The 24470-nt window shown below is 35.5% G+C and overlaps 2 protein-coding genes across 2 annotated transcripts in view; both read right to left on the bottom strand.

The window, feature by feature from the left end:
- LOC134228821 (ATP-binding cassette sub-family B member 6-like) overlaps positions 1-24470 on the bottom strand; it is a gene marked incomplete at its 5' end in the record, with an annotated part of 60790 nt that overhangs the window by 2115 nt on the left and 34205 nt on the right. The window lies entirely within an intron of this gene.
- LOC134228810 (ATP-binding cassette sub-family B member 6-like) lies at positions 6-24470 on the bottom strand. The gene is made up of 9 exons (XM_062710504.1): positions 24439-24470; positions 7121-7184; positions 6621-6706; positions 6232-6289; positions 5280-5384; positions 4905-5079; positions 3120-3232; positions 591-754; positions 6-157 (listed from the first exon to the last, which is right to left on the bottom strand). Exons 1-9 carry the CDS (start codon positions 24447-24449, stop codon positions 16-18), a joined length of 918 nt encoding a protein of 305 aa, XP_062566488.1. The 5' UTR covers positions 24450-24470; the 3' UTR covers positions 6-15.

Here is a 24470-nt window from a genome sequence, read left to right as displayed (position 1 = left end):
ATCCCCACTCCTGGATTAGGAGGCGTCAGCGTCATTATTTATACTTCCTGCGTCCTCTGTTCCATTGTGTTTATCATTGCCGGCTTCCTCTTTCTTCGTGAGCTGTTGATGCCACATGTCCGCATAGAAACCATTCACTTGTAGAAGTTGGTCATGACTGGAAAGAGAAATGTTTGATAAAGGCAAGGTTTATAGGAGTGTACAGCACTAATAGGTTAAAACTTGTTTTACATGCTATTTTTTTCACCAGAATACAACAATTTGTACATATAGTGAAGTGTAACATATCCCTGATTTAATCAACCTGCTGAAAATCACAGTTTCTTTTTTTAAAACAAAAATCTGTCATAGCAAAAGTTAGAAAGTTTGAAAATAACCATTTATGCATTAAATTGATCCCTTTTTCTAAACACTTAATTATGTTCCCCTTTTGACAACAATCCTTTCTTTAATTCATGTTCTATAATCTGTGAGCTTGTGCATGATAACATGATAATCCTTCCTCTTTCTACATATACTTATGTTCCTTTCTCTACAATGACGCCCTCTTTCATCACCAGTATCTGATGAGCGTGTATGCTTATACTTACGTTCCCCTTTCTACAATGACGCCCTCTTTCATCACCAGTATCTGATGAGCGTGTATGATGGTAGAGAGTCGGTGGGCCACTATGATGGTAGTTCTGTTCTCACACACTCTCTCTAGAGAGGTCTGTATGTTACGTTCAGTCTTAGTGTCCAACGCGGAGGTTGCCTACAAAACCAAATAAAAACAAAGATCGCACAGAAACATTAACAAATTTTCTTTTCCATTAGTAGCCATGATGGTGGCTTCAATTTGTGAAAACAAAATTTCCTATGTCAGCTTAAGGTTCACATGCTGGTTTGTTTGGTAAAATCCACCTGTGACATCATTCTTTTGTTTGAGTGCTCCATTACTTTTAAGGAGTGGAGAGTTGCAAATTTCATTGAAAACGGAATTTCTTATGGTCTTATTCTCCTTTACATGCCTCTACCAAGGAAAGAACTTTAAGAACATTTTAGAGAAAAGTTTTAGAAAATGTTAGAGTTGATTTTCACATTATGAAAATTTTATTGCTCATGGTAAGAAACGAACCCGGTACTCTCTGCATTGTAGTCGGGTACTCATTTCACTGAGCTATCGAAACTGTTCAGAAACATTGGATTAGAATAACTTTAGTACACTTTTTTTTGCCTTACTTTCTATAGTATACAAAAAATAAATACTATTAATATATAAGGTCTATTTACAGAGTATCATATAAATATTCTTTTTTTAATAATAAAAAACAATTATAATAAAAGCATAAACAAGAGGCCCATGGGCCACATCGCTCACCTAAGCACTGTGGCTAGGCAAAGTATAAATTGGTTTATTATTGAAAAGGTAAAATCCAAAAGTAATCCCATGAACAATCATGGATTTTCTATCTTAGAAAAGAAGATTTTAAAAGAATTTTCCTATATATTTCTATGTAAAACTTTGGTCGGCCATTTTGGCCCCGCCCTACCCCCGGGGGTCATGATTTGAACAAACTTGAATCTACACTACCTGAGGATGCTTCCATATAAATATGATGAATTATGGCTTGGTCATTCTTGAGAAGAAGATTTTTAAAGAATTTTCCTATATATTTCTATGTAAAACTTTGGATGGCCATTTTGGCCCCGCCCTACCCCCGGGGGTCATGATTTGAACAAACTTGAATCTACACTACCTGAGGATGCTTCCATATAAATATGATGAATTATGGCTTGGTCATTCTTGAGAAGAAGATTTTTAAAGAATTTTCCTACATATTTCTATGTAAAACTTTGGATGGCCATTTTGGCCCCGCCCTACCCCCGGGGGTCATGATTTGAACAAACTTGAATCTACACTACCTGAGGATGCTTCCATATAAATATGATGAATTATGGCTTGGTCATTCTTGAGAAGAAGATTTTTAAAGAATTTTCCTATATATTTCTATGTAAAACTTTGGATGGCCATTTTGGCCCCGCCCTACCCCCGGGGGTCATGATTTGAACAAACTTGAATCTACACTACCTGAGGATGCTTCCATATAAATATGATGAATTATGGCTTGGTCATTCTTGAGAAGAAGATTTTTAAAGAATTTTCCTACATATTTCTATGTAAAACTTTGGATGGCCATTTTGGCCCCGCCCTACCCCCGGGGGTCATGATTTGAACAAACTTGAATCTACACTACCTGAGGATGCTTCCATATAAATATGATGAATTATGGCTTGGTCATTCTTGAGAAGATTTTTAAAGAATTTTCCTACATATTTCTATGTAAAACTTTGGTCGGCCATCTTGGCCCCGCCCTACCCCCGGGGGTCATGATTTGAACAAACTTGAATCTACACTACCCGAGGATGCTTCCATATAAATATGATGAATTATGGCTTGGTCATTCTTAAGAAGAAGATTTTTAAAGAATTTTCCTATATATTTCTATGTAAAACTTTGGATGGCCATTTTGGCCCCGCCCTACCCCCGGGGGTCATGATTTGAACAAACTTGAATCTACACTACCTGAGGATGATTCCCCATAATTTTCATCTTTCCTGGCACAGTGGTTCTTGAGAAGAAGATTTTTAAAACATGCCACCAAATTTTCATTAATTGCCAATTATCTCCCCTTGAATGAGGGCGTGGTCCTTCATTTGAACAAACTTGAATCCCCTTCACCCAAGGATGCTTTGTGGCAAGTTTGGTTGAAATTGCCCAGCGGTTCTTGAGAAGAAGTTGAAAATGTGAAAAGTTTACAGAAAGACAGACGGACAGCTAGACGGACAGACGGACGCCGGACAAAATGTGATCAGAAAAGCTCACTTGAGCCTTCGGCTCAGGGGAGCTAAAAAGGCAGATTTTACGCTGGTTAATATACTCGTAGCGCTACATTCCGTAAAAGTAATGGGCCTCGGCCCATTCGGTGCATTGGCTCCATTACTTTTAAGGAATGGAGCACTACTTGTACATTAACCCTTACGTAATTTTTGTGTTATACAATGTAAAGATAGGTCTCCAATATTTCTTCACCAACAAAAGAGTCCATTTAGGAAAATCAGACAAAAATAATACTGACCTCATCTAACAGTACAATCTGAGGGTTCTTCAGTATAGTCCTGGCTATGGCCACCCTCTGTTTCTCTCCCCCACTCAGTTTCAGTCCTCGTTCCCCCACCACTGTGTTGTAGCCTGTAGAAAAGGTGAAGAATAATATAGGCAGCCTCACAATTTATATCACTTTGGCTTAAAAATCTTATTAAATTCTGTTTGAAATGAAACTGACTAAGAGAGCATAATACATGTACATTCCACAGGGGCCTGTAACATACTGTATTTGATTTTACGTACCGATAATCACTATATGTATACAAAAGTCCTTTTTAGCTCACCTGAGCTGAAGGCTCAAGTGAGCTTTTCTGATCACATTTTGTCCGGCGTCCGTCTGTCTGTCCGTCTGTCTGTAAACTTTTCACATTTTCAATTTCTTCTCAAGAACCGCTGGGCCAATTTCAACCAAACTTGCCACAAAGCATCCTTGGGTGAAGGGGATTCAAGTTTGTTCAAATGAAGGGCGACGCCTTCATTCAAGGGGAGATAATTAGTGAAAATTTGGTGGTATGTTTTAAAAATCTTCTTCTCAAGAACCACTGTGCCAGGAAAGATGAAACTTATGGAGAAACATCCTCAGGTAGTGTAGATTTAAGTTTGAACAAATCATGTCCCCCGGGGGAAGGGCGGGGCCACAATGGCCGACCAAAGTTTTATATAGAAATTTATAGGAAAATTCTTTAAAAATCTTCTTCTCAAGAACAACAAACCCATAATTGCTCAAATTACTACAGAAGCATCCCCAGGTAGTGTAGATTCAAGTTTGTTCAAATCATGACCCCCGGGGGTAGGGCGGGGCCACAATGGCCGACCAAAGTTTTATATAGAAATTTATAGGAAAATTCTTTAAAAATCTTCTTCTCAAGAACAACAAACCCATAATTGCTCATATTTATATAGAAGCATCCCCAGGTAGTGTAGATTCAAATTTGTTCAAATCATGTCCCCAGGGGGTTGGGCGTGGCCACAATGGCCGACCAAACTTTTATATAGAAATATATAGGAAAATTCTTTAAAAATCTTCTTCTCAAGAACAACAAACCCATAATTGCTCATATTTATATGGATGCATCCTCAGGTAGTATATATTCAAGTTTGTTCAAATCATGACCCCAGGGGGTATGGCGGGGCAAACTTTTGGATTTAAACTTTTCAATAGTAAACCAATTTCTACTTTTTCCTAGCCACAATGCTCGGGTGAGCGATGTGGCCCATGGGCCTCTTGTTTGTATATATATATATATATAGTGATTACGTTAAATCAAATACAGTATGTTACTGGCCCCTGTGGTACATTCTTGGTAATTTTGGCAGGGAGCTGAGGTAGGTGTTAAAGACTTGCATATTCATCAAGATGTTTCAGGTAATGTATAATGGCTATTATGCATGTATTTATCATAATTTAACTTATTTTTCATGTATTTTAAATGCTGAAAAACTAAGTTTGAAACCAATAATATACACATCACTAATCAAAATGAGAGGGTAGGATAATGTTAATTTAAACTGAAACATACGGAGCATTAATGTACATATATATATACATTAAGAAATAAAGGTTTAGTGATATAGGACGTACATAAGAAATATTTATTGCTGCAGAGCACTTGCTATGAGGAAACCCATAAGCCCCCCTATTGTCTTATAAGAATATCCCAAAAGTGTATTCAGCATATTGGTGAATTACTTCAATACACCGATACATTGTCAGGTTGTTCTTGCAATAATCTTAATGTCTGGAATCAATTCTCACCATCAGGAAAAGACAGAATTCTCTCGTGTATATCCGCGTTATCTGCCGCTTCCTCCACCTGCTTGACATCCGCATCCACATTTCCATATCGGATGTTATAGCGGATATCAGCGTTAAACAACACAGTATCCTGGGGCACAACACCAATTTGCTGTCGGAGAGATTCTTGCTTGACCTTCAATATCAAAATACACATGTTTAAACTTCTACTGAAATCTTGTCAAATTTCTATAGAAGTCTTGGTCCTAATGAGAGAAAGTAAAGTTTGATTGTTTTAAATTTAATTGTGTTTAAAACTGTTCTAATGTGAAGCAGAAAATAAATCAACAAATTAAACAAACAACAGAATAATTTGACATTTCAGTTAAAACATACCAATGAAATGTCCTGTCCATCTATAAGAATCCTCCCTGACACAACATCATAGAACCGGAACAGGAGCCTGATAATGGTGCTCTTCCCACTACCCGAGTGACCCACCTACAGAGAGAAAGTGAAAGTGAAAGTAGAACCCATATCACTTTACTGAGTGACCACCTACAAGAAAAATCCAAAGTACAGTGAAACTTGTCTTATCTGGCACCACTGGTTCTAGACAAAAAGGGATGGATAAGACAGGGAAACTGACAGTAAAGTAAAACATGACTTGACTAATATGGACACCAGTTGTTCCAAAGATATTGGCTAGATAACGTACACTACAACTTGGATTAGACATTTTGAATAATTTAATTTACTCAGGGGGACTAAAATTTTTTCATGGTTAAAGATAAAATTTTAAAGTAGACAACATTTCAAACGGTTGAATTTATTTTACTCAAAGGGACTTAGAGGTATAGTCATAATAGACAAAATTTCAGATTACATGCCATACGGATTAGACAGGTTATACTGTATTTGAGAAAGTAATTTTTATAAATCCAGTTATAATAAATATTAATGAGAGTACCAATATGTATCTACAGAGATCTTATTTCATGAATTTACAAAGAATATCTCTGAGATATACCTTGTAACAGGTTTGGCTGAAAACAATTCATTTGTTCTGGACTGGAAGTTATTTTGAGCAATTAATGACAAGAAAATGGCTATACTGTAGAAGCACAAATTTTCCTGGGGTTAAAATTTCGTTGATATGTCATCACAAATAATTTCATGGGCATTTAATTTTGTAGTTTTGAAACTAACCCTATTAATCAATATGTAGTCATATAAAATTTCATGTGGGATTTAGTTTCGCAGATAATTGTTAGCAACGAAATTTTATCCCCTACGAACATTTGTGCTTTTACAGTATATAACTCATGAAGAAGCCAAATGTACATACCAGTGCAAAAGTCTGTCCGGCTGGAACCACAAAGGAAACATCCTTAAGAATCTTTTTACTGGCAAAAGAAAAAAAATAAAAGGCTTTTATGGCATCGAACATGAAAAACAATTTCTAAAGATCTTTTTGAAATTGATATATTAATAGGTCAACTCAGTGACTCAGAAACTAATAAAGATTGTAGTTTTTAACAAAATGTCACAATTACAGCCTGGGGTCTTACACCATGGACCGAATAAAGCAGGGTTCAAATTGACCAGACACAGTCAAACAATCACTCTTTTTCAGTCTGTTGAAGAACTATCATGAAGGATTAATTATACTTAATCTATTGTGTAATGATATCGAAAACATAGCTGCCCAATAATAGTTTAGTGTAATATATTTACCTTTCTTCATAATGGAAGTTGACATTTCTGAATTCTATTTTACCATTGGTAACAGCAATATTCTTAGCATCAGGGATATCTCTAATCTGCATTATGAAGAAAATAAATTTAATATCATCAAATCTGATATTGCATCTCTGCAAGCCAAGCGTCTGACTATTATACTGTGACAGTGTCAACATGTTGAATAATTCACTTAGTTGTCAGAGCCGATAAATCTAAGGAAGAAGTGTCAAGAGCAGCAAAGATTTTGGTGAACCATCAAGGGCAAGGGAGGTATCTGCATATTGGGAGATTCTGATTTCTTTTTCAATTACTAGTATACCTGTTATAATTCTGTATTGTTTGATAAGAATAGCCAGGATTAATAGCAAATAAGAGAAATAACTAGGGAGCAACAGGATCTCCTCGTCTACTACCTCTCTGAATAAGAAATTGTTCTGATAAAAAAAACCACATTGTAAAACTGAAACTGAAGCTGAAAAAAGTTTTTAAATTACCTCTTGACTTTCATCCAACAGTTCAAACATGTTCTCCATATCAATGAAAGACTGCTGTATCATTCTGAAATACAGACATAAAATATACATCAGGTTCTGAATGTCAGCATAATGGAAAAATATTTCTATGGCACGCCAAATTCACAAAAATGAGCTAATCATAGTTTCACAATTGATAAACTAGGTTTATCGGTTGTAAACTATAGTTTACGGACTGTAAACTATAGTTAACAATGTTAATCTATATTTCACATCTGTAAACCATAGCTAACGTGATAATATATGTTTCACAACCGTAAACTATACTTAACACCGAAAACAATCATTTGCGATTGCAAAACATAGATTATCTGATAAATACAGTTTCACGATTTGTAAACTATCGTTTACAACTCTTAACTATAGTTAACGATCTTAAACTATAGTTTACAGACGTGAATCTATGTTTATCAACAAAATCTATTGTTAATGTTTTATTACAGACAGATAAACTTAGATTAGCATTCGTAAACTATAGGTAACAACCGTTAAATATAGTTTTACAGATGAAGTTTACAGTCAATAAACCTAGTTTATCAATTGTGAAACTAGGTTTAGCTCATTTTTGTGAATTTGGCATGCCATATATTTCAAATATCAAAGTGTTTTCACAGTGTATCATGTGAGTTATTTAAATGTCATCTAGGGGGTGTTGCTAAAAGGTGGAATGGAAAGCTGAACGAATGGAAAATTATTATTATTGTTAAAGTATATCATTGAAGAAGTTAGCAAGATACCAGTTCACCGCGTCTAGGACTATTACTATTACTGCGCCTCGGGAAATAGTTCTGGCATTGGGGAACTGGAATCTTGATAATTTTTAACTCCCTTAATGATATACTTTTTAACTGTTTTATTATACTGATACAATGGTAGAAAAAATGAGATAATTACAGATAATTGAGAATTAGCTTTCGGAGTGGGGATTAGCTCACTTGACTAATACACGGATTAGTCCATTAACATACAATACAGACATAAAAGAAAAATCTAAAGGATTATGGATGAATGGGAATTAAAATACACATAATCTATCATAAAGGATACATACATATCTTATACAATCACATATTCAATTGCCCACTATTAAATACCCCAGTACAAGTTGACGTAGGCATGTTCAGTTTTTTACTCTCAAAAATTGCTGTCAGTGACGAAGTTCTAATTGAATTTGAAAGGGGGGATTTAAACTTACCTGAAAAACATTTGACGGATGAGAAAGAAAAGACAATTGCTTATTCGCAAGGTGGATAAGTTTCAACTCCAACACCTTTCAGTACTATTTTTTACTCTAACTTACTATTATATTACATTCACTAAGAATGGGGGGGGGGGTGGTTCAATGAACATTTCTATAGTATATGTCACAGGGTGAATAAATTATTATTATAATAAATACTATATAATTTATTCATTAATAATTTGTGACATAATATATTAATAATTTCATTACCATCATCCTCATTTTCATCTATTATACAGCATAGTGAATTACAGTACTCTGGAATTTACTATGTGTTCAGTCATTCATAAAGTCATTCATTGATATTCATGGGGTTGAATGCTCATTGGTTAGTTTGAGAGTGTGAAAGGTCAAAGGTGTCTGTGTCAGAATGGGTGAGGTTTGAAGGTGTATGATTGGTTGATATTTCAGTGTGAGAAGTGCGTGAGTGGTTTTACTAGTTTGGTACCCAATACGCATGCTTGGCGCCAAACACCCTTAATAACTCACTCCACCCTAAGACAACCAGGAGAAAGGAAGAGTTTATCTCCTCTCCAGATTCATAGTCATTTCATTTAATAATGATGACAAATTAAACCTGTCTATTCGGTAAGAATTAATTTACCACCGTTGCTCTGAATATATTAAATATCTTATCAATTAATTATCTAATTCAAGATTATTGAATCGGAACAGTTAAAGTATTCTAAAATAATTAAATGTGTGAGTGTTAGAGTATGAGTGTATTCATTTATTTTACAGGTCACCTTGTTAATTGTGATTATTATATCATCAAGAAAGTAATTGAAATATAGATAAAGAAAAGAACCCACAACAGCTGTTTTGTTATTTATGGAGTAACATTTACAAATATAGTGCGACTGTGACATATAGTTAAACTTTATGTCTAGAAAGAAGTTGGGGGGGGGGGCAATTAATCAAATATATTTGATATCTTAGATGAACTATGGTAAGAGAAATTAGATGTAAAAAAAATCCCTACTGTGGGATAAACACCTCTAATGTAACGCTGGTTGTTTAAATTTTAAACAAATTAGAATCACCTCCTATTATATAAAAATTCTGGATGGATTATAAAATTGTAAATTTTTTGTGGTAAATTTAAGGTAGTACCTTTACATTCAATGAACTTTCTTTTTAGAAAAAATAATTTGTCGGAAACGTTCATATGGATACTCAGGATTTGAGTTTAATTAATATGTATTTTATAGACCATCGCAAGTACACTTAATTGCCAGTTCTGAGGGTGTGCATGCATGCATAATTCATGAAAATATAGTTTATGATAAATTTTTATTAGATGTGGCTTTTATATCAAGAAGATTGCTTTTATATCTGACTTATAATTCGTACACAAGTTATCTGCTTGACATAAATTTTCCATTTTGCATTCCAAATGTCTAGCAACACCCTGTGAGTACCGGTAATTATACATCATGAACTTATTAAAGAATAAGTGGGTGGGGATTTCCAAATTACTTTGATATATCCATGAGCTTCAATGTTTATCTATTGCTAGAAAATACACTCCTTTTGATTACCATAGCCTGTCCTATTGACCACCTTGAAACACAGTTATGTAATAGTATGAACTATGTCTTAGATGTGTTTTTACATGTAACACATACATGTAAGCTTTTGCCTGTGTTCATGGCTCAAGTGCAATTAGATATCTAATATTCAATACAAATATCAAACAAAGATACATGTATTATTGAATTCATACAGTCATGCACATGCATTTATTTTATTCATAAACTGAAAATTACAAAAGGGATTTTCCACTTCTATTTATAGTCTGTGAACTGGAAGTACAATAGAAATTTTCCACTTCTAATTATAATTTATAGTCTTCATAGTGACAGGAACTTTAATACATGTATTAAAATGTCTTCCTACAAATGGCTGTAAGTAAAAAAAATTAACTTTTATCTTTATTTAATCAATACAGAATTCTTCAAATGTTTAAAAATCATTATAGAATTATGTATTTATTGAGGTGTTGTACATGCAATAAAAACAATGACCTGCAAGATTTAGACCTAATATACATCACTTAACTCAATATAACTTGGATTTAAAGTGTCAAACTTAAACATTTAAAAATTATAAAATGAATTTTTACACAATACACACACTTATATTTTGTCCAGGGACCTGGGTATACAGCATCTGTCAGAGTCTGTGTTTGTGAAACTGTGTCACATGGGGTCCTCAGAGACAGTAATCATGAGGAGAGAGATGATGGACTTCAAGGAAATGATAAGGAATCAAGTAATAAAATTAGGAAAAGAAGATATGTTCATGGACAGTGGGAGTCACAGAGAAGGATTCAGACTACAGGGGTCAGATGTGGACAAAATGATTTGGCCAATTGACCACATCGTTATATGGGACTTAGATCAGGCCCAGAATTATGACTTAAGTAGAAAAACACTGATTCTCTGTGATTGTTCTGATAGCCCACCAGGATTTGTTTTACTTGAACTACTGACACCAACACACGAGGAAAATGTAATGAATGCATGTATGAGATTAAATGACAGACTCTATATATTCAGTTCCAAATACAGACAGATAACTTGTTCAGCTGTTGAGCCATTAAATGCTACTGAACATGGTCCGTGTTTTAGTGGTGTTTTCCAGGGAAGAGAGTATGACTGTGCCCAATGTTTTGCCTGTGATTTCTGGCCTCCTCCTGCCTCCAAATGGATAGACAGATGCCACTCATGGCCCCTGTCTTATGTTGTTGATGACATAGTCAGAAATGGATGCCACTTTGTAGCAATAGGGAACAAACTAGGAAAGCACACAGACAAAGAATGGAGAATTTCCTTCTCTTTGGCAGAACAAAAACTTGTCTACTCAATGAACCATTGCCAATTATTAACCTATGGTCTGCTTAAATTGTTCTTAAAAGAGTCTATTAATCATGGATTAATCGATGAGGATAAATTACTGTGTTCCTATCAAATGAAGACGGCAGTTTTTTGTGTGATTCAACAAAATACAATACCTCATTGGTGTCCTCAAAATCTCCTGGAATGTTTCTGGGTCTGTTATAAGCTTATCCTTAAATGGGTATATGAGGGGGTATGTCCAAACTTTTTTATTCCAGAAAACAACATGTTTCTGAGTAATATCCATGGTAAAGCACAAAAGGATTTATTCATTAGGCTTCATGAATTGTATAAGAAGGGTTTAGTATCAGTACTGCTTCACATTCCAAGTATCAGGTCCAGTATTACAAGTGTCCTTCAAGATCCAAGACAATCTGTTGATACAGATAAACACATGCTGTTCTTCAGGATTGTTTTTGAATTAGATCTATTCTATGAGTTGTATTCAAATAATACACAGATACCAGACCTACAACGATGTATGAGGTTCTTCAATGCAGCAGAAAAATTGATAATTTTACCCCTGACCCAGTACCAGGTTCTTGTGTTACGGAGTTTTACAGCATGTGCACTCCAGAGCACTGCTTTTATGTCATACAACCTTTTAACACTTTTTGCGCCACTCAAGGTTAATACTACCTCAGTTGAAAACAAACAAGTGTATCTGGCTAACAAAGCATCCAGTTATATGCTGAAATTAGCATCCAAATTTGGGTGTATTTCTGATATGTTGTTTATTGTAATGTTTTACTACAAGACACTTAGATATAAAGAAGCTATATCAGTTATAGAGATGACAAAGGCCATATTAGCACAGCCGCATGTACCACTGTATATCAACGATATGGCTAAAGTTGTAGATTGGTACATGTACATGTTGATGGAGTCCTTAGGGGGACAGTTCTGGTCTACAAAGATGAGACATGCTGTGGATATTATTCTTCTAATTACATTTTGTTACATTAATGAATTAGTGCCAGAACAACAGTCTGGGTTACAGAGTGAATTCCCTGAATCATCTATCCCATTCTATGTTCTGTTACACATGTTAGAGGTCTTGTGTTACAGACACATAGACCCAGTGAGAGCACAAACAGCTCTTAATGACCTACAGGACCTGGTCCACCAGGGGGTGTACATTCGTCCACATCAAAGAGAAATATCATGGCAGATTCTGGGGATCTGTCAACAGGTGACAAGGAACCTCCAGTCTGCTCTGTACTCCTACATACAATCTCTCAGACAAGAAAAACATCACAATATTCAAACTGCAACATTGATGAGAATACAAGAAATCATGGGACTCATGCACAGAAATCAATAAGATATATTACAATTGTCACCTGTCATAGTTAAGTATGCACTTCAGAACTTTTCTTTGAGAGGAGTAAGAAAGACCCCCGCCCTTTCACTTATTACCATTGTATTTTTTTATTTTATTTTTCGTATGATATGAAATTGTGGTATTGTTTATTATCAAAAGAAATGGGAATTTATTTTTGTTTCTATGACAACCCACTATGAACATATAAAGAAGTTTTTTTTGCAAATTAAGTTTGTTGTTAATAAATAAAGTTTGTGATGCAATGATTTATTGAGTAAATATGGGATCTCACATGATATGTATAGTTGGTTTTGAGTTTTATCCAACGAGTTAATCTTACTTGAACTGTACAGTAGTTTATGATCAATTGAGGCTTCATTTTATAAAAAGCATGAGCTTCTAATCTTTATCCCATCATCTTGCAAATGCAGTCCTCTAGTTACATAAACAACCAGTGCTGTGTCCCCATTGGTTGGTTGAAACTAGGGGTGTATCCAATGAGGAAAGCCAGTCAAGATTTGTGCACGTTTTCCACACCAGTTCAAAATTACAAATTGTGAAGATGTTTGTGATGGTATGGAATAATATAGATTTATCCATACAGTGAAGAAGTTAAATATGCTTTGGGAAATACAATTATCTGTCATCACCACATTGGATTGGTTGTGAACATTACTTAGTAACAGTGTAGCTGAATTAATTCCATGAGATGGGATAATTATTTTAAAAATCAGTTTAAATGTATCATGCATGCGTGCAGCAACAATGGAATTGGGTGATAGGAAAAATTTTAAAAGATTTGTTGGCACTAAAGTAACTAGAACTGTCCAAACGGGACAAAATATCCCCCGCTGGGTTTTTCAGAAGTAAGTTTTTCCATAATAAAGATATGTTTCAAACAGGAATTAAGAAATTTTTCTCCTAGTGACCTTGAACTTCCCCAAATGACCTTGGGTCAAGGTCATGACACACCCTTAGGTCATGGGCAATCTTTGTGTGAAATGAGAACCTACCAAGTTTATCCATCAGAAAGATATGGACCAGACACGAATTATGAATTTTTTCTTCCAGTGACCTTGAAGTTGCCCAAATGACCTTGGTTCAAGGTCATGACACACCCTTAGGTCATGTGCAATCTTTGTGTGAAATGAGAACCTACCAAGTTTATCCATAAGAAAGATATGGACCGGACACAAATTATGAAATTTTTCTTCCAGTGACCTTGAACTTCCTCAAATGACCTTGGGTCAAGGTCATTGCACACCCTTAGGTCATGGGCAATTTTTGTGTGGAGTAGTAGATTCTAATGCCCCTCTGTAAGAAAGATATGGACTGGAAACGATTGCACAGAGAGACGGACAGCTAGACAGACAGATGAACAGACGGACAAGGTGATTCCTATATACCCCCCAAACTTCGTTTGCAGGGGGTATAATAATAATGCTTCAGAAAATATGGTAAGTGCATGGGCTTGTGATATATATGAACATGTAATACATCCCCTCTCATTTTGGATAACTATAATTATAAAAGATATAATCTGTATGTATTTTATTTATTTGTTCTATATAAATTCAAAATATTTGCAGATAAAAGCTACTGATAGAGGGATCTGTAGATTAGTCCACTGTATCAACAAAGCTCTAAAGTTGCCACTCATTTATGCAAGAAAATGGACTTGATGAAAGGACTTATTTACAATTCATACCTGATCTATATCTCACTACTAAGTTAAATTCCCATCAGTGATGTTATTTTTTCAATAAATCATTGCATTTTTGTATTCATATATGGGTGGTGTTATCTTCTTATAAGTAGACAAGAATAGTGCTTATATTGCATCTTTTTACCAGTTTTTAAGCAGTTAATAAATTTTTCTATTTATATGTATGTGAAGTCATTTCCATATAAGTACAGCAAAGGAAAAAACCTTTAGCAGTTGTTTAGCAGTTTTTAAGCAGATGTCCTTAACCATCCTATTGACTGCTAAGATACTGCTAAGCAACTGCTAAGTTACTGCTAATGAACTGGCTAGGTACTGCTTAAATTGTGGACTGCTAAGAAAAACTGCCTAATGATCAGTATGACAAAAACCTTCTGCCACCAACAGAGGAGAAGGCTAGTAAACTGTCTAAGAACTGCTAAAGCACTGAACTGTTAAGGTTAAAAAACTGCCAAAGAACTTCCTTCCACTTTGACTTGGTTAGGCCTTTAGAGAACCCCCTGATGTAACTGTGGATTCCAAAATGGTGACTGAAACCAAACTATAACTTCACATTGCTTTACATTAATGCTTAATTTTAGAATTTTAAAAGTTAAAAATCTTATATGAATGTGTCCATTTACTTTCTGTTAAAGATTAACTTTATCAGTTACAATCCATGCTTGTTTTTAATTAAGATTTTCATAATAATGTACAATATTCAATTGTAATTTAATCTAGTAGCTAAGTTTGCACAATCTGAGAAAGAATTTAGTTTTAATAAATCTTTCACTAGATAGCACAGTGATGTCACATAAAATATATACTATAAAGGATTAGTGAAAGTCCAACTTAAGTCATTCAAATAAACCTAAACTATTTCATCATGTTCATTGTCAATATTGCAATACAGGAAGATCATGAAAATGTTAAGATTTATTCTAGATCACACTTACCGCATTTAGTTCAAAAGTGAAGAAATTATCCCAGACTGACATAAATACAATTCCAAATGACATCTATTAGTTTAATATCCTTTAACTAGAGCAAAAAGACACATTCTTAGCTCATGACCATGGATCTCCCCAATTTAATATTCAAATAAAGGAAGTTATGATTGACCATGCTCAGTAAAAAGCCATGAGATATAAATACTAGTAAATAGTTTTAATAAAAACCCACCCGTGTTAAAAACTGTCTCCCTGGGACACGGATTCCGTACCTCCACATGGGTTTCTGTGAGTAAGGATTCCTCACTTTCAGACACGGAAGCCGTGTCCGTGTCTTGGACATGCAGAACCCATGTGGCTTTTTAAAAACCCGTGCGTATTCCGTGTCTTAGCCGTGCCCAAGCCGTGCCTATTCCGCCTCGAACTTTCGTACAGGCTACATCCCCAAGCCATTCTGTTCTTTAACAGATTTCCCTTTTTTGTAATACCCATTGGGACCCATGTTCAATGAACATTTCTATAGTATATGAAATGTTATGTCTGGAAAAGGGGGGGGGGGGAGACAAATATATTTCATATCTTAGATTTACTATGGTTAGGTCTTAGAGAAATAAAATATAAAAAAAATTCTTATTGATAAGATTACAATTATAGAAAACCTTTCTGGCAATTCTATACAAAATAAAGTTGCTTCCTACCCATATATTAAGATTCTAAAACTGATGGATAAAGTTGTAAAACTTTTCTGTTGTATATTTAATGCAGCATCTTTACATTCAATGAAGTCTAAGTTTGTTTATATGTGGTACGTGTGGTGTGTGTGTGTGGGTAGGGGGGTGGGGGGGGGGGGGGAAGGGAAGATGAATCACCCCGTAAACATTTTCCGCCCCTCCCCTTACGTACATAAAATTTAATTGATCAATTTTCGGTGAAGCTTTGTTCCCCTACCCCAACTCCAAATTACCACTCCCTTCCTACATTCGCCACTGCTTACATAATCTTAATGTCATAACTAGTTATTTTTATCTTTACAAATATATGTAATTAATATATACATATACTTTAAGTCTTGTTATTCTTCTGCCTATTTCAAGACATATTTTTTTATGAATGAACTTTCTTTTTAAAAAAAATAATATGTACGAAACATTAAAAAATTCATATGGATACTCAGGATTAGAGTTAAGTTAGTATGTGTTTTATAGACCATCGCATGTAGTCACACTTGCCAGTTCTGAGGGTGTGCATGATTCATGAAAATGTAGTTTATGATAAATTTTTATTAGATGTGGCTTTTATATCAAGATTATTAGTTTTATATCTGATTTATAATTCGTACACAAGTTACTTGCTTGACATAAATTTTATGTTTTCCATTCCGCATTCTAGCAACACCCTGTGAGTACCGGTAATATACATGTACTTATTAAAGAATAAGTGGGTGAGGATTTCCAAATTACTTTGATATATCCATGAGCTTCAATGTTTATCTATTGCTAAAAATACATTCCTTTTGATTACCATAGCCAATGTCCTCTTGACCACCTTGAAACACAGTTGTGTAATAGTATGAACTATGTCTTAGATGTGTTCTTACATATAACACATACATGTACATGTAAGCTTTTGCCTGTGTTCATGGCTTAAACATCATACAAGTGCAATTAGATATATCTAATATTCAAAACAAATTTCAAACAAAGATACATGTATTATTGAATTCATACAGTCGTGCACATTTATTTTATTCATAAACTAAATATTACAAAAGGGATTTTCCACTTCTAATTATAGTTTGTGAACTAGATCGAAGTTTAATAGGAATTTTCCACTTCTACTTATATAGTCTTCATATGACAGGAACTATTATATTTAAATGTCTTCCTACAAATGGCTGTAAGTAAAAAGTCAAACTTCTGTTTTTATTTAATCAATACAGATATCTTCAAATCTTAAAAATCATTATAGAATTATGTATTTATTGAGGTGTTGTACAATAAAAACAATGACCTGCAAGATTTTGACCTAATTGAGATTATATGTACATCACTTGATAAACTCAATATAACTTGGATTTAAAAAGCGAAACTTAAACAGTTAAAAAAGGTTAAATAACATTGCAATATCTTTAATCATTCAAAATGTAATACATGTATAATATTACATTTTTTGCTCATGTTAATGCCCATGTCAAATATTTTTACACAATACACACACAATTATTTTGTTCAGGGACTTGGTTATATACGGCATCTGTCAGAGTCAGTGTTTGTGGAACTCTGTGTCATAGTGGGATCCTCACAGACAGTAATTATGAGGAGAGAGCTGACAGACTTCAAGGAGATGATAATGAATCAAGTAATAGGAGCAGACATGTTCATGGACAGTGGGAGTCGCAGAGAAGGATTCAGGCTAGAGGGCTCAGATTTGGACACAATGATTTGGCCAAATGACCACATCGTTATATGGGACTTAGAACAAGTTCAGAATTATATTGACTTAAGTAGGAAAACACTGATTCTCTGTGATTGTTCTAATAGCCCACCAGGATTTGCTTTACTTGAACTACTGACACCAACACGCATGAAAAGTGTAAAATATGCATGTTTGAGAATAAATGACAGACTCTATATTTCCAGTTCCAAAAACAGACAAATCACATGTTCATTTGTTATACCCAATTCCACTGAACATGGTCCGTGTGGTAGTGGTGTTTTGGGGGGAGAAGAGTATGACTTTGCCAAATGTTTTGCCTGTGATTTCTGGCCTCCTCCTGCCTCCAAATGGATAGATAGATGTCAGTTGTGGCCCCCACCTTATATTGCTGATGACATAGTCAGAAGTGGATGCCACTTTGTAGCAATAGGACACAAACTAGGCAAGCATACAGACAACGAATGGAGAATCTCCTTCTCTTTGGCAGAACAAAAACTTGTATACTCAATGAACCATTGCCAATTCTTGACCTATGGTCTGCTTAAATTGTTCTTAAAAGAGTCTATTAATCATGGATTAAGAGATGAGGATAAATTACTGTGTTCCTACCACATTAAGACAGCAGTTTTCTGGGTGATTCAACAAAACACAATACCTCATTGGTGTCCTCAAAATCTCCTGGAGTGTTTCTGGGTCTGTTTTAAGCTTATCCTTAAATGGGTGTATGAGGGGGTCTGTCCTAACTTTTTTATTCCAGAAAACAACATGTTTCTGAGTAAAATTCATGGTGAAGCACAAAAGGATTTATTCCTTAGGCTTCATGAATTGTATGAGAAGCGTTTAGTATCAGTACTGCTTCACATTCCAAGTATCAGGTCCAGTATTACAAGTGTCCTTCAAAATCCAAGACAATCTGTTGATACAGATCAACACATGCTGCTCTCCAGGTTTTCTTTTGAATTAAATCTGTTCTGTGAGTTGTATTCAGCTTATACACCATCATCATATCTATACTCATGTATGAGTTTCTTCAATAAAGCAGAAAAATTGATAATTTTACCCCTGACTCAGTACCAGGTTCTCATGCTTAAGAGGCTTACAGCAAATGTACTCCAGACCACTGCTTTTATGATATACAACCTTTTAACACTTTTTGCACCACTCATTGACAAGGTAAATACTACCTCAGTTGAAAACAAACAGGTGTATCTGGCTAACAAAGCATCCAGTTATATGCTGAAATTAGCCTCCAAGTTTGGTGGTATTTCTGATATGTTGTTTATTGCAATGTTTTACTACAAGACGCTTAGATATAAAGAAGCTATATCAGTTATAGAGATTGCAAAGGTCATGTTAGCACAGCCGTATGTAATGTATATGAACGATTTAGCTAAAGGTGCAGTATGGTACATGTTGAGGGAGTTCATAGGGGGACAGTCCTGGTCTACAAGGATGAGACATGCTGTGAATATTTTTCTTGAAGATACAGTCTGTTACATTAATGAATTAGTGCCAGAACAACAGTCTGGGTTACAGAGTAAATCCCCTGCATTATCTATCCCATTCTACGTTTTCTTGCACATGTTAGAGGTCTTGTGTTATAGACATGTAGACCAACTGAGAGCACAAACAGCTCTAAAAGATCTACAGAACCTGGTCCATCATGATCAGGGGATGTACATTCGTCCACAACAAAAAGGAATATCGTGGCAGATTCTAGGGATCTGTCAACAGGTGACAGTGAACCTCCAGGCTGCTCTATACTCATACCAGCAATCTCTCAGACAAGAACCATTCCACAGAATACAAACAGCTACAGAAATGAGAATACAAGAAATCATGGGACTCATACACACAAATCAATAGAAATATTTATCATAGTTAAACACTTCAGAACTAATCTCTGAGAGGAGTAAGAAAGACCCCCGCCCTTTTAATTATTACCATTGTATTTCTTTTTTATTTTATTTTTCGCATGATATGAAATTGTGGTATTGTTTATTAAATTATCAAAAGAAATCGGTATTTTTTTTTGTTGCTATGACAACCCACTTTGAACATATAATAGAGTTGTTTGTAAATAAAGTTTAATGTTATTTGTAAATAAAGTTTGCGATGCAATGATTTACTGAAGTGTTTGAGTAAATATAGGATCTCCCATGATATGTAGTTGAATATGATTTTTATCCAATGAGATGTGTGGTTTACATCCCCGAGCCTTGGCGAGGGAATATAAACACACAACTAGTTGGATAAAAATCATATTCAACTACAAATCATGTGAGATTCTTTTTATCCCATGTTTTACATCTTGTTTCATAAACCACAATCGGCAATGTTTTACAATAGCTGTTTTTATATAGGACTCCACTTTATTTTTCATCATTACGCTAACGCAAAAAATATTAAAAAATTATGAGGTATAATAATATTTCATATCCCACTGTTGTGAGATCACAGTGGTTTTTGTGTACATGTGATGAAGTATTAAATAAGGAGAATTAATTCATACATAAAACAGTTTAAAATGTTGACAAGTTTGTGTTAAAGATTTGATAAAAAGAATCTCCTATGATTTTTGTTTAAATATGCCATTGTGTGGTTTTTCTCTTCACCAAGGCCCTGGGATAAAACAAGAGGCCCATGGGCCACATCGCTCACCTCAGTAACTTTGGCCATTCTGTTCTATAACAGATTTCCCTTTTTTGTAATACCCATTGGGGCCAATGTTCAATGAACATGACCAATGTTCAATGAACATTTCTATAATAAAAAGTATTGTCTGGAAAAAAGTGGGGGGGGGCAAATATATTTTATATCTTAGATTTACTATGGTAAGGCCTTAGAGAAATAAAATATAAAAAAAATTCTTCTTAATAAGATTACAATTAGAGAAAACCTTTCTGGCATGCTCAGGTAAACACCTATAATGTACCACTGGTTCTTAAAATTTTATACGAAATAGAGTGGCTTCTAATATATTAAAATTCTGGATAGATAAAGTTGTAAAACTTTTCTGTGGTATATTTAATGTAGCATCTTTACATTCACTGAAGTTTAAGGTTTGTTAATTAAATATGTGGTTCATGTATGTGTGTGATGGGGGGGGGATGAATGACTCGTAAAACATTTTAGTTCCTTTTTCTGCCCCTCCCCTTTTGTGTCCAAATATGTACATAAAATTTAATTGATCCAATTTTTGGAGAAGCTTTGTTCCCCTACCCCACTCCAAACTGCCATCCCCCTACCGGGATTCACCACTGCTTACATAATCTGAATGTCATAACTAGTTATTTTTGTGTTTACAAATAAATGTTTTTACATATACTTTTAGTCTTGTTATCCTTCTGCCTATTTCAAGACAATATCTTTTCTATGAATGAACTTTCTTTTTAAAAAATGATTTTTAAGAAACGTTAAAAAATTCATATGGATAATCAGGATTTGAGTCTAGTTAGTATGTATTTTATAGACCATCGCATGTATACTTGCCAGTTCTTAGGGTGTGCATGATTCATGAAAATATAGTTTATGATAAATTTTTATTAGATGTGGCTTTTATATCAAGAATATTGGTTTTATAGCGAGCAATGCCAGCTTCGCAAAGGACCATCATGAAGTGAGCTCAATCGACTAACGTGTAGTAATGAAGAAAATTCGGAATGAAATCTGTACATGCGTCAGGCATATTTTTGTGTGAAACCTTCCTAGAATTCCTTTGCTACCAGGATTCCATGCGATTATGGCGAATAAATAATTAAATACAATGTTAAATAAAACTTCTGCTTGTAAAAATCTTAAAGGCAACAAAAATATACTCTACAAAGACTTTCGTCAAAAATTGCACAAGGTCTAAGTTTCAAATAGATGCTCAGCTGTCTCCTAAGCCCCTATGAGCTCCATTACGTCATATGACGTCACAGCTAGTCGAATGTTTAGTGTGACTTGATGTTTAAGTAGCTGATCAATGTTTCAAGTCTGTTTTTGAGTATAACTGCGCCCCAACTGTCACATCATAAATCATATTATCTGATTTATATTGTACCAAGGTTATTTGCTTGACATAAATTTTTCGTTTTTCTGTTCCGTTCTGTTTTCCGTTCTGCATTTTAGCAACACTCCAAACTAAGAACTTGTTTTATTGTAAAATTAACTCATCTTTCCTGTTTTTCATTATTATTGCTTCAGTCTTTACTTTTAAATCTAGTATGAAAGCACAGAGTATATATATCTCCTAAACTCTGTTGAGATTCTGCTGGGCTAGATATTTGGACTGACGCCGTCGCAGATAAATGAGTCAAACGTCTGACTATAGTTTCTTATACTAGTAAGGTAAGTTCACTGAGCAGTGAGCTTATAAGTACCTTAATAAATTGCAGATAATGAGATTTGACTGTACTACTGTAAAAGCACAAATATTCGTAGGGGATTAAATTTCGTTTATTTCGTTGTTAACAATATACAACGAAATTAAATCCCACACGAAATTTTATATGATTATATATATATTGAATAGGGTTTCTTTCAAAACAACGAAATTATATGCCCACAAAACTTTTTTTCATGACAAAACAACGAAATTTTATGCCCACGAAAATTTGTTATTCTACAGTATTAAGTTACTGAGCTCCTACTGTAAAACCACATATTTTCGAGGGGTCAAATTTTCTTGGTTTGAAGAAAAAAAATGAGATTTAATTTCGTAGATGAAGAATCATTGAGTAGTAAAATCTGTGAAAAAATACATTTCATGGGGGACATAAATTTGTAGGTCTCTTCATACCATGAAAACCACAAAAATTAAACCCCAAGAAAATTAGTGATTTTACAGTACATGTATTTACCTGTAATACGTCCCTAGCCAGTTGAGTGGTCCCTGACTGAGCTCCCATTTACCTGAAATACGTCCCTAGCCAGTTGAGTGGTCCCTGACTGAGCTCCTATTTACCTGTAATACATCCCTAGCCAGTTGAGTGGTCCCTGACTAACTCCTATTTACCGGTAATACGACCCTAGCCAGTTGAGTGGTCCCTGACTGAGCTCCTATTTACCTGTTAATACGTCCCTAACCAGTTGAGTGGTCCCTGACTGAGCTCCTATTTACCTGTAATACGTCCCTAGCCAGTTGAGTGGTCCCTGACTGAGCTCCTATTTACCTGTAATACGTCCCTAGCCAGTTGAGTGGTCCCTGACTGAGCTCCTATTTACCTGTAATACGTCCCTAGCCAGTTGAGTGGTCCCTGTCTGAGCTCCTATTTACCTGTAATACGTCCCTAACCAGTTGAGTAGTCCCTGACTGAGCTCCTATTTACCTGTAATACGTCCCTAGCTAATTGAGTAGTCCCTGACTGAGCTCCTATTTACCTGTAATACGTCCCTAGCCAGTTGAGTGGTCCCTGACTGAGCTCCTATTTACCTGTAATACGTCCCTAGCCAGTTGAGTGGTCCCTGACTAACTCCTATTTACCGGTAATACGACCCTAGCCAGTTGAGTGGCCCCTGACTGAGCTCCTACTTACCTGTAATACATCCCTAGCCAGTTGAGTGGTCCCTGACTGAGCTCCTATTTACCTGTAATACGTCCCTAGCCAGTTGAGTGGTCCCTGACTAACTCTTATTTACCTATAATACGTCCCTAGCCAGTTGAGTGGTCCCTGACTGAGCTCCTATTTACCTGTTAATACGTCCCTAGCCAGTTGAGTGGTCCCTGACTAACTCCTATTTACCTGTAATACGTCCCTAGCCAGTTGAGTGGTCCCTGGTTGAGCTCCTATTTACCTGTTAATACGTCCCTAACCAGTTGAGTGGTCCCTGACTGAGCTCCTACTTACCTGTAATACGTCCCTAACAAGTTGAGTGGTCCCTGACTGAGCTCCTATTTACCTTTAATACGTCCCTAACCAGTTGAGTGGTCCCTGTCTGAGCTCCTATTTACCTGTAATACATCCCTAACCAGTTGAGTGGTCCCTGACTGAGCTCCTATTTACCTGTAATACGTCCCTAACCAGTTGAGTGGTCCCTGTCTGAGCTCCTATTTACCTGTAATACATCCCTAACCAGTTGAGTGGTCCCTGACTGAGCTCCTATTTACCTGTAATACGTCCCTAACCAGTTGAGTGGTCCCTGTCTGAGCTCCTATTTACCTGTAATACGTCCCTAACCAGTTGAGTGGTCCCTGTATGAGCTCCTATTTACCTGTAATACATCCCTAGCCAGTTGAGTGGTCCCTGACTGAGCTCCTATTTACCTGTAATACGTCCCTAGCCAGTTGAGTAGTCCCTGACTGAGCTCCTATTTACCTGTAATACGTCCCTAGCCAGTTGAGTGGACCCTGACTAACTCCTATTTACCTGTAATACGTCCCTAACCAGTTGAGTGGTCCCTGTCTGAGCTCCTATTTACCTGTAATACGTCCCTAACCAGTTGAGTGGTCCCTGTCTGAGCTCCTATTTACCTGTAATACATCCCTAGCCAGTTGAGTGGTCCCTGACTGAGCTCCTATTTACCTGTAATACGACCCTAGCCAGTTGAGTAGTCCCTGACTGAGCTCCTATTTACCTGTAATACGTCCCTAGCCAGTTGAGTGGACCCTGACTAACTCCTATTTACCTGTAATACGTCCCTAACCAGTTGAGTGGTCCCTGACTGAGCTCCTATTTACCTGTAATACATCCCTACTTACCTGTGATACGTACCTATTTACCTGTAATACGTCCCTACTTACCTGTAATACATCCCTTACCAGTTAAGTGGTCC

This window comes from Saccostrea cucullata, unplaced genomic scaffold, assembly GCF_032062105.1.
Source record: "Saccostrea cucullata isolate Sc308-1 unplaced genomic scaffold, CSIRO_AGI_Scuc_v1 ctg566, whole genome shotgun sequence".
In the NCBI taxonomy this organism is placed as follows: Eukaryota; Metazoa; Mollusca; class Bivalvia; order Ostreida; family Ostreidae; genus Saccostrea; species Saccostrea cuccullata.
This window is presented reverse-complemented; position numbering and strand designations above follow the sequence as displayed.

What these genes read in the sequence shown, in the direction of transcription:
- LOC134228810 (XM_062710504.1), bottom strand. An exon ending in CCGGACAGACTTTTGCACTG is followed by an intron (nt 5,385 to 6,231) that starts GTATGTACATTT and finishes TTCTCTCTGTAG; the next exon opens with GTGGGTCACTCGGGTAGTGG. An exon ending in AGATTGTACTGTTAGATGAG is followed by an intron (nt 755 to 3,119) that starts GTCAGTATTATT and finishes TTGGTTTTGTAG; the next exon opens with GCAACCTCCGCGTTGGACAC.